The 10,975-nt window shown below is 47.6% G+C and overlaps 1 protein-coding gene across 1 annotated transcript; it reads left to right on the plus strand.

Moving 5' to 3' along the window:
- Positions 1-6,899: 6,899 nt before the first annotated feature.
- LOC141758790 (uncharacterized) lies at positions 6,900-10,730 on the plus strand. The gene has a single exon (XM_074620450.1). The coding sequence runs from the start codon at positions 7,360-7,362 to the stop codon at positions 10,591-10,593; it is 3,234 nt and encodes a 1,077-aa protein (XP_074476551.1). The 5' UTR covers positions 6,900-7,359; the 3' UTR covers positions 10,594-10,730.
- Positions 10,731-10,975: the final 245 nt, after the last annotated feature.

A 10,975-nucleotide genomic window follows, 5' to 3' on the forward strand; every position in this document is an offset into this window, starting at 1 on the left:
AACATACCAAAATGACTTGGTTATGTTTAGGCAACAGAACTACTTGGTTAGGCTTCATAAAACATCATGATTTGTCTTATATGTACATTTGTTACATTATTTAACTTATAGACGTAAATTAAAATAAGTGAACGTCGACATTTGGTTTCACACGGGACACAAACAGCAGTGTCCTTGGTGAAAGTGTCTCCTGTGTTTGTTTGACCCATACATCCAGCCTGACCTCCTCTGTCAGGTTTACGGAGATTTACGGGTTTGGACCCAAATACAGAACAGGACGAGGAGGCAGCAGACTGAGTTCAATGATTTAATGACCGGAAAAAAACAACTTACGAAGAACAAAAATGCAGCTGGTCCACAAATTAAAAGCAAATGAATAACTACAAATACACAACTCTCTCAAGGGTGACACACTACACAAGGAGCGACGACGAACTGACAGAGAAACAGGGATAACACACAGACGAAATACACAAGGAGAACAGGATGATTGAACACAGCTGGAACAAATCAGGGCGGGACTGACAATCACAAAAGGTGGGAAACAAACAAAGGCAGGAAGTAAAACCAGACAAGACACAAGAGGAGTGAACTTTCAAAATGAAACAGGAAACAAACTACAACCAAAACCCAGGACCATGACAGGAGCAGGTGTCGGCCTGACCCCCGACACAGGAACGGGCTTCGGGTCATCCGGGACCCCTGACAGAGGAACGGGCTTGGAGTCATCCAAGACCCCCGACACCGGAACTGGCATGACGTCGGGTGGGCCACTGGGTAGCTTAGTCGATCGCTGTCTCCGAGACCCACGCTTCGTTCTAGGGGCTCCAGACCCTAGATATCACCATGCAAGATCCCCTAAAAGAAAACTGAGACTGGTAGCGAGACTGCTGGGGCATGGGCTGAGGCTGCTGGGGCATGGGCAGAGGCTGATGGGGCATTGGCTGAGGCTGCCGGGGCATGGGCTTAGGCTGCCGGGGCATAGGCTTAGGCAAGAAGCTCAGAAAGTCAAGACGAATAGTCCGGACAGGGGACTGGTGACTAGCAGGCTGGGAAGCACACTGGAGGCTTGCAGACAGCGGTGTAGACTGGTGGTAAGTAGTGGAAACCAGTCTTTCCACAGTCTGATCAAATTCAATGATTGATTCAATTCTTTCCTTGAAAAAAGGTGCTGCTCTGCTGGGTCCATACTTGGTCAGTTCGTACTGAATGACAGAAAAAAAGCAATTTACGAAGAACAAAAATCCAATCCACAAATTAAAAGCAAAGGAATAACTACAAATACAAAACTCTCTCAAGGGTGACACACTACACAAGGAGCGACGACGAACTGACAGAGAAAAAGGGATAACACACAGATGAAATACACAAGGAGAACAGGATGACTGAACACAGGTGGAACAAATCAGGGCGGGGCAGACAATCACAAAAGGTGGGAAACAAAACAGGAAACAAACTACAACTGAAACCCAAGACTATGACATCCTCCCTACGCAGACTTCGACAGATTAAAACAGTGTTTGTGATACGTCAAAAAGAAACATAATCTGTGAGAAAATATGTTTCCCTTGAAACTTAATTGACAATAAAGTTTTGTTGTATGGGAATGTCATTTTTTAGGAGACCAGGCTGCTTAATTATTGCAAATTCTAATGTAAATGAAATCAAATGACCACATGGCAAAGCTAGTACTTGTACTTGAAGATAGAAAACCTGTATACACACTGCACCGAGTGGGAGCCCAGCAGCTCATCATTCCTCAGGGCTCCAGCAGGTTATGGTAACAATGTGCCCCCACTGGTTGTTAGATTTCAATCAGAACAGACTTCATTTAAAGTGAGAAATACTTTATTACACATTGCACAATAATATGAATAATGAAAAGTCTTTGGCGATTTAGACCCCATCGTGACGTAGTATATTAAAGGGTGTAGTGATGCAGTGGTAGAATTAGGAACACTGGTGGTGATAGTGGTGTGGTGGTAGTGAAGGGAATTCGCTGAAGATCTGATGACGGGATGTGGAGCAGGATTGGACACTGTGTGATAGAGACTGGAGCTGATGGGGTGGGGTCACATTGGTTTGTGCTGTAATGACAAACTGACAGCAGCAGAGAGGAGAACAGTTTTAACATTTTGAAAGAAACTTTATGATTGGCTTAGGGAGATCGTGGCAGAATCTGGTTGGTTACGAAGAGCGAAGCACACAAAGTCAGCTGATAGAGCAGAAGCCGGAGAGAGTGAGAGAGAGAGATTTGTGAATGAATGAGAGTGTAAGAGAGTCTCCCTGACTGTAATTTATGTTTTTCATGACACGGTAGAAGCTGAAGGCTACCAGAAACTGCCCGAGTGACAGGTCTCTGTTTAACCGGGGATCTGATGACTTTAACACCGCAGAGATATTGGCTCCAGTGGCGATAGCTTTATCGCACTTGGAGGATGGCAGCATGAAGCTGACTAAATGAACGTCTTTACCTTGTAGGATTTTTGACCTTAGACTTGTGGATATGTTTGCTGCTTGTGGGATATACTGTATAGCCTACCTAGTAGAGGAACTGGGATGGCGGATGTCAGAGAATGTTGAGCAGTTTCAATTGGAGTGGATATGGAGGGCTGATTGAGCATGAAATCCAGCTGCAGCATGGAGGCCTGGGTGGCGGCGATGGTTGCTGATGTTGAGGCGGGGGCAGATGCCGATTGTAGGCGTGGGTCAATTGTGTTGATGGAATTAGCCAGAGACTGCAGGGTGGAGATCAAGGTGTTATCTGTGTTAGCGGGGCATGGATGGGCAGCTGGAGAAAAAGTGCAAGCAGGGATGTTCTTTCTCTTCGGCTGAGGAGCTTGGGAAGGGCCTGATTTCTTGGCCCTTTTACGCACGGGAGAAGGCACAGTGGGGGGATCAACTGGGGCAGACCTAGACGCGGGGACTGCCCACCAGGACCACAGCTGACTGTTTGCATCACCAGCTCATGGAGCTGGAAAGAGACAGACCTGGAGCTGGAATGATGCCGCGATCTTGGAGCAGACACATAAGGGCTTCTGGATCGTCTGAGGGGGAGAAGCGCTAGGCGAGTGCTCCTGCGCCGCCCGCCCGATGAGTTGGATGCGGGCTCCAGTGGAACATTTGTGCCGAGGTCTGGCTCTTCCAGAAGAGGATCGAGGTCGGAATCCGACATTGTCTTGATGACCAACAACAGGATGCTAAAGATGTTAAGGATTTCTCTTTCCATTCACATCAGTTTGTGCTGTAATGACAACTAACAGCAGCAGAGAGGAGAAAAGATTTTTTGTGGCAGAATCTAGTTGGTTACGAAGAGTAAAACGCACAAAGTCAGCTGATCGAGTACGAGCTGTGGAGAGAGAGAGAGAGACAGAAGGATTTGTGAATGAATGAGAGAGTAAAGAGTGCCTTCCTGACTGAACTTCAGATAAGTTTCATTTGTCAAATATTTTGTTCACTCCATTTATATCAATGATGGTACACATTCCATCCATCCATCCATTATCTGTAACCGCTCTTAATCCTCAGAGGGTCACAGGGGGCTGGAACCAATCCCAGCTGACATTGAGCCTCCAAAATGACCGTAAAGCTTAATCAGCACCTCTCTAAAGCAGGAACAGAACCAGAACATTAGAACCTTCATAAAGGGAGGATCTATTGCAGGGCTGTTATATCAGACTGCATTTGTTTTATTGGTGGAACTTGCACCTTTCTATAGATTTAATGTCTAATATAAATAAAGTAAATACATACAGTCTGTGCAGCATACTGTATCTCCTGTAAAATGTGCTGTATAAGTTTTGCTTACACTAAGCTATCTCAGATTGGAAAGTGTTGTTTCTCCTCTTTCATTTGTGTGTGCAAACTCCTCTCTGCATCTCTTGTATTTTTCCAAGACCAAATCAGTTCAGCTTGTGTAGCAGCGCTGAGAATACTGAGAAAAGTTGACGACAGTAAGTGACCTGGTCCTGACTCAGAGAAACAACGGCTACAAAACATGGTAAATGTTTAATTCCTTTACTGTGTGTTGTGTATACAGTGTGTGTGTGTGTGTGTTTGAATAGAGAGAGGGTTTTCTTTCCTCGGCTCAGCAGTCTAGCCGTCAGTGAGGCTCCGGTCTCTAGATGAATTTGAAGAAACACCCAGTATGGGGCCTCAGCAGCGCTCTCCTCAGCCTCCCCAGCCTCGCTACTGTTTGACACTTAATTAAAGCTTTCATTAGCTCCCTGGGAAGTGCAGAATGGCCCTCTCTCGCTTATTAGCCATTGTCTTCCCTTACACCTCTCATTATGTGACGCTGTGTAATTGTTGCCATGTATTACCTATGCATGCAGGCAGAAATAATAAAAAAAAAAAATGTTTTCATTTCTCACACTGTTCACTTGTCAGAATCATTGACTCACTCTGTGCTCCAGGTTTGTACTTTTTAATGATGGCCATTTTTTTACACATGGATGAGAATAAATACACTGATGAGAGAAGTTGTTCTCAACTTGTTTGGCATTCCAGGTGGCTTCAACCACGAAAGTTTAGTTTATTTTGAAAGGGTTTGTAGATGAGTTCTGGATATCTTAATATACTGTAGATCTACATCCTTGTTTTTCCTTGTCTGCCTTTCACCAAGCTTTGCTGGGTGTTGGTGCAGTGCTGCAGATGAAGAAAAATGGGAATGCCAGCACCAGACCAATAACCCTAGTGAGCAAAAAGCAAACATATTTCTGCAGAAGTGTGCATAGTTATGCATAATAAGATGCATTTCCAAGCCATTATTAGACAAAGGCTGACAATCACCTGCTTGTTATGCAGAGCCACTGGAATGACAGATCTGAGGAAAAGCCCATTTTCTCACACTCATTTGTTTGTTGTGTGTTTTACATCTGACTGCCATTGTGGGAGCAGGGCTTCCGACGCACGAGAACACCAGCATCCTCTTCCCACATGTTCATAAAAATTCACATTATTCCAGGGCATTTTTGAGCCCCGGGAGAGAACAATGGAGGGGTTTCTCCATTGCGGACCCTTAAATTAGCATGATGATGTATTTATGGCAGTCCTGTGCGACATTAACGTTTTGGGAAGGAAAATGATGGCACATTCGGCTGTGGTGTAAAGGCCCTGTAAATCTGGTGGCTTGCACTTAGCATGCTTTATTACACTAGCTGTCGAGCCTCTCATCAGCATCATCTTCCTCCGAGCTCACACTCTTTCTTCCCTCTTTCTCTTTAATTCTCTCCCTCCATCAGTTTCCATTGTGCTCACTCAGCTCATCTTACTGTCAGCTCCCTACATTGCTCTTCTCTATATTTTTATCTCTTTCTTTTGGAGTCCACCATTTCTTATTCACCTGTGGTCATAAGAATTCTCTGTTTTTATTTTTCTCTACCTATCTGCCTTTATACCACATATTATTTTTCTCCTAGAGTTGAGAATGGGATGATTTTTTAGTTTTTTTCAGGTGTCCAGGGTTTCTGAAGTAAAGGTCCAGTTCCTTTTTTTCCTGCGTAGTCAATGTTAGGTGGCTGATAGTTGGAGGAACAAGAAATATCTGGTTATATACAAAAGTCAAAGTTGCAAGCCTGTGGACAAGAGGGAGACAAGTCAACTACAACCAAACTGCATTTCAGTAAGGAACTAAGCTAAAACAGTAACTTAAAACCCCCTGGAAATCTTGTATTGGCTCACTGCCAGTGGTTAAACTCATCTGGCAGCAGTGACAAAGACATGCACTCCAGGATGTGTTGGTACTCTGTGACATCAGTCTTGGGTGTGATTACAGGTAAGAATGAAAACAGAGAGAAGAAAGAAAACTTGGATACCTGATAAAACATTTAGTGGTTGAAATCAGTTTTAGATGAATTCAGCAAACATGGTGCTTTACTTAGGTCTGCAGTTGAAGCTCTGACTGGTATTTCATCCATGGTGGCTCATTTACAGTTGACTTTGAGCCTAAAATTGAGACCTGAGACCCAAATGCGGTACATACCCGCTTCTTTTAGAGCCAACTGGCAATGCCAAATTGGACACTTGATCGGAGGGTATATATATATTTTTTCAATAACCTTTACTATACATTAGTTTCATGGGCAGATTAACCTGTTATGGTGACCTGGGGAAAAAAGTTGTTGTTAGTATTGCACTTTTCAAACCATTTACAATTCACAATTCATTTATTCATGCAATGAACCTTGGGCTTTGGGGTTGCCTGGGGCCCTGGGGTAAATGGACTTGCATTTATATAGCGCTTTTTTAGTCTTCCGACCACTCAAAGCTCTTTACACTACATATCAGCATTCACCCATTCACACACACATTCATACACTGATGGCAGAGGGCTGCTAAGGTGCCAACTTTGCCCATCTAATCTGATGGCTCAGCCTTCGGGAGCAATTTGGGGTCAAGTGTCTTGCTCAAGGACACATCGACATGTGACCCGGAGCAGTCGGGGATCGAACCACCGACCTTCAAATTGGTGGACGACCTGCTCTGTGGTTGTCCACTGCTCAGCCGCCCCAAGGGTAGTTGGCCCTTGGTGCCCAATTGGTAAACCTGCCTTGAATTCACTGCATTGTCTTTTCCCCTTTTCCTTTGGAGCATGTTGCGGACTTGCAACATCTGACAGGCATGGATGCAGATGGAAATAAATAAGCAAACCTAAAACCAACCAGAACCAATCAAGGGGGAGGCATATTTTCCAAAGGAGGAAGGCTCATTTCAGCACTTTAATTACGACATTCCTCTGAGTCAAATCATACGTAGATGTAAACACAGACATCATTCATCTTACTGACCCCCACCCTGAAAGACTGACCCCGAGGAGCTCACTGACAGGCTGGGTGTTAAGGACGGGCAGTAGTGGATTATGATTGTTATGTCGTTATGTTTTGCCACAGTCGTGCCTCCGTACGCGTGTGTTTGTTTTTGTTTGTGCCGGTGGGTGAGCACTGCTGGCGTCTCCTGACTGCCGCTTCTCCCTCTGTCAGCTGTCTTTCCTCTCGTTTTGTTGCTGTTTCTTCACTGTTCTCCTGAGTTTTGTTGTGTTCCGTCTCGTTCCCACTCTTGTTCTCCGTCTTTTGTTTTTTGTTTTTTTGTTTTCCCTCTGCTCCCGTTCGCTGCACTCTCCTCGCCGGTTAGCTGCTAACTCGCTAGCGGAGCTGCTCTGCATGTTTCTCTGTCCCCCTCAACTCCTCTCGAACACTCCACCACTGGAATTACATTAATCATCTGGCTGTTCTCCTCATCATCTGTAACCATCTGTATCGTGAGTACCACCGCCCCCCCCCCCGCCCTGTCTAACGCTACCCTGTGCTGCCTCTACCGTCCCTCTCACCACCTGCTAACCGCTAACCCGTCTGCTAAACCATGGAACCATCAACCCTACTCACCCCTCTCCTGTTGCTTCTTACACTACCCCCCCTGTTATTCAAAGGACCCCCCTGGTTCCCACAGTTGTTTTGTCCCCCCATTACCTCCTCCCCTCCCCTCCCCTACTCTCGCTGTCAACTCCTCCGCCTCAGGAAAAACTACCGGCTATCCTCCACTGCTCTCTCCTCTGCTCAATCTGCTGGAATCCTCATCTCTAAACGCTACCTTCACCGTGGCCCCAAACACAACCGTCATCTCCAGTCCTCCATTACCCCCACCACCCCGACTTACAACATCCAAACCACTCACCCCCGCCGCCCCCCCTCCACTGGACCCCGCCGCACTGTGAACCTGGCCAACCTCAAACCGCTCCAGCGTGCCCCCATCACACCACCCTCCCACTCATCCAACTTTGCCCTCCTCAACACCCGTTCACTTAACAACAAAGCCCCCATCCTCCATGAACTCATCCTGGACAATTCACTGGACTTCCTCCTGCTCACTGAAACCTGGCAACAACCCAATGACTTCTTCTCCCTCAACCAAGCATCCCCCCCCAACTTCGGCTACCTCTGCAAACCCCGCCCCTCCCGGCGTGGAGGGGGCCTCGCAGTCTTATTCAACAAGAACCTCAGGACCACCGAACTCACTTTCCCTACAGTCACATCATTCGAATCCCTCGCCTTCAAAACCTGCTCCAACACAGTCATTCTCATTTACCGCCCACCTAAACCAAATTCATCCTTCCTCTCCGATCTGTCTGAACTCCTCATCGTAGCATCATCCCTCCCCTTACCCCTACTGCTACTGGGCGACTTCAACATCCACATGGACTCCCCCACCTGTAAACTTGCCTCTGATTTCTCCACTCTACTGGACAACTTCAACCTCACCCAGCACATCACCTTCCCCACACACAATAAAGGCCATATTCTGGATCTCGTCTGCTCTGCCAACGTCCCGGTTCTGAACATCCAACCATCCCCCTTTCCCCTATCTGATCACAAACTCATCCAATTCACAATCCCTTCCCCATCACCCCGTCTGAAACTCCCCAGAGTCATCTCATTCCGCAACATCAAGTCCATTGATCCCCTCCATCTCTCCGACCTGCTATCTGCTGCCCTCCACCTGGACCCACCCCCCACCTCGCCTGATGATCTCACCAACCACCTCAACGCCACCCTGTCTGCCTCCCTCAACTCACTGGCCCCCCTGAGAACCAAAACTGTTTCATTCAACACCTCCTCCCCCTGGTTCACACCCCACCTCAGAAAACTCAAACAGACCGGCCGCCAACTTGAACGCCTCTGGAGAAAATCATCACTCACTGTTCACCTCGAAGCCTACAAATCTCACCTCATCACCTACAAAGACGCCATCACTGCTGCCAAATCTGACTACTTCTCCACCATCATCAATGACCCCACCCGTAACCCCCGAACCCTCTTCTCCACTGTCAACACTCTCCTCAAGCCTCGTGCCAACACCCTCTCTGACCCCTCACCCGATCTATGTAACTCATTCCTTCAGTTCTTCAGCGACAAAATCACCACCATCAACAACTCACTGCTCCCCGTGTCTGACCCAGCAGCAACCACACCGACCCCTTTTCTCTCCATCCCTCTGGACCCCCTGACCCCTCCCCCCCAGCACCGCCTCTCCCGGTTCGACCCTGTTGACTCAGCAACCATTGCCAAACTCATCAGCACATCCAAACCCACCACCTGCTCCCTGGACCCCCTCCCGACCCCCCTGCTGAAGTCCTGCCTCCCTGTCCTATGCCCCTACCTCACCGACCTCTTCAACTCCTCACTGTCCCATGGAACTGTCCCCTCAGCCTTCAAAACTGCTGCTGTCACCCCCACACTCAAGAAACCTGGTCTGGACCCCTCCTGTCTCAATCATTACCGCCCTATCTCCAACCTCCCCTTCCTCTCCAAAACCCTCGAACGCCTCGTCTCCACCCAGCTCCAATCCCACCTGCATTCCAACAACCTGCTTGAACCCCTCCAATCTGGCTTTCGCCCCCTCCACAGCACAGAAACTGCACTCCTCCAAGTCCTCAATAACCTCCTCACCTCTGCTGACACCGGAGCCCTCAACATCCTCATCCTCCTGGACCTGAGTGCAGCCTTCGATACCGTGAGTCACAACATTCTTCTCACCAGACTCCAAGACCTCGGTATCGAAGGTACTGCACTCAGCTGGCTCCAGTCATACCTCACCAACAGATCGCACTTCATCTCCCTTCACAACAACTCCTCTGCCACATCCACAGTCACACAAGGTGTCCCCCAAGGCTCTGTACTCGGTCCACTCCTGTTCATAATCTACTTATTCCCCCTCGGTCAGATCCTACGCCACTTCAACCTGGACTTCCACTGCTATGCTGACGACACTCAGATCTACCTCAGCACCAACACCCCTCACAACCCACCGCTCTCCCACATCAACTCCTGCCTCTCTGCAATTAAAGCCTGGATGCAACAGAACTTTTTAAAACTCAACAGCGACAAAACACAACTCCTCCTCATCGGCTCCAAATCCACCCTCACCAAAACCAACAACCTCACACTCAACATCGATGGCACTTCTGTTTCCCCCTCCCCCCAGGCACGTAACCTTGGCGTGATCTTCGACTCCACCCTCTCCCTTGAGCCCCACATCCGCCAACTGGTCAAAATATCCTTCTTCCACCTTCGCAATATCGCAAAAATCCGTCCGTCCCTCACACCCCCTACAGCAGAGAAACTCATCCACGCCTTCATCTCCTCCCGCCTTGACTATTGCAACTCACTCCTCTATGGCATCAGCAACACCTCCATAAATAAATTACAACTGGTCCAGAATGCAGCTGCCCGACTCCTCACCCACACCAAATCATGGCATCATATCACCCCAGTCCTGAAAGACCTTCACTGGCTCCCCGTCTCCCACCGGATCTCCTACAAAATCCTGACCCTTACCTACAAAGCCCTCCACCAACTTGCACCCCCCTATCTCTCTGAACTCCTCTCCCCCTACCAACCTCAACGGTCCCTCAGATCCACCTCAGCTGGTTTACTCTCCACCCCCACGTCCAAACTCCGCAGCTTTGGGGACAGAGCATTCTCCAGGGCAGCTCCCAAGCTCTGGAACTCACTCCCCAATCTCATCAGAGACTCTGATTCCCTCACCACATTCCAGTCCCGCCTCAAAACACATCTTTTTTCATCTGCTTACCCGTAGCCCCCTCCTTCCCCCTACCCATCAGTCCGTGTGTCTGGATGTGATTGTGCCTGTGTATGTCGCTTTTTGTCGTTCGTCTCCTGTCTGTCTGTCTCACACCGTTTTCCCCCCCGACTATGTTAAAGCGTCTTTGAGAATACTATAAAGCGCTATATAAATCTAATATATTATTATTATTATTATTAGAACCAAAAGCTTATTCAACAAAGCACAGCTTGTGTAGCAGAACTCTTATTTAGAGTCAGAAAAGTCAAAATCATTCAAATTCATGGCATAAAATGAGCATATAGTATAGTGTCGTATGTCACAACTATACTGAAAAATACTGGATTATTTCTCTGTTGTTCCAATGCTAATGGTCATTGTATTTTACATCGTTGGA

The sequence above is a fragment of the Sebastes fasciatus genome, chromosome 20 (assembly GCF_043250625.1).
Source record: "Sebastes fasciatus isolate fSebFas1 chromosome 20, fSebFas1.pri, whole genome shotgun sequence".
NCBI lineage: Eukaryota > Metazoa > Chordata > Actinopteri > Perciformes > Sebastidae > Sebastes > Sebastes fasciatus.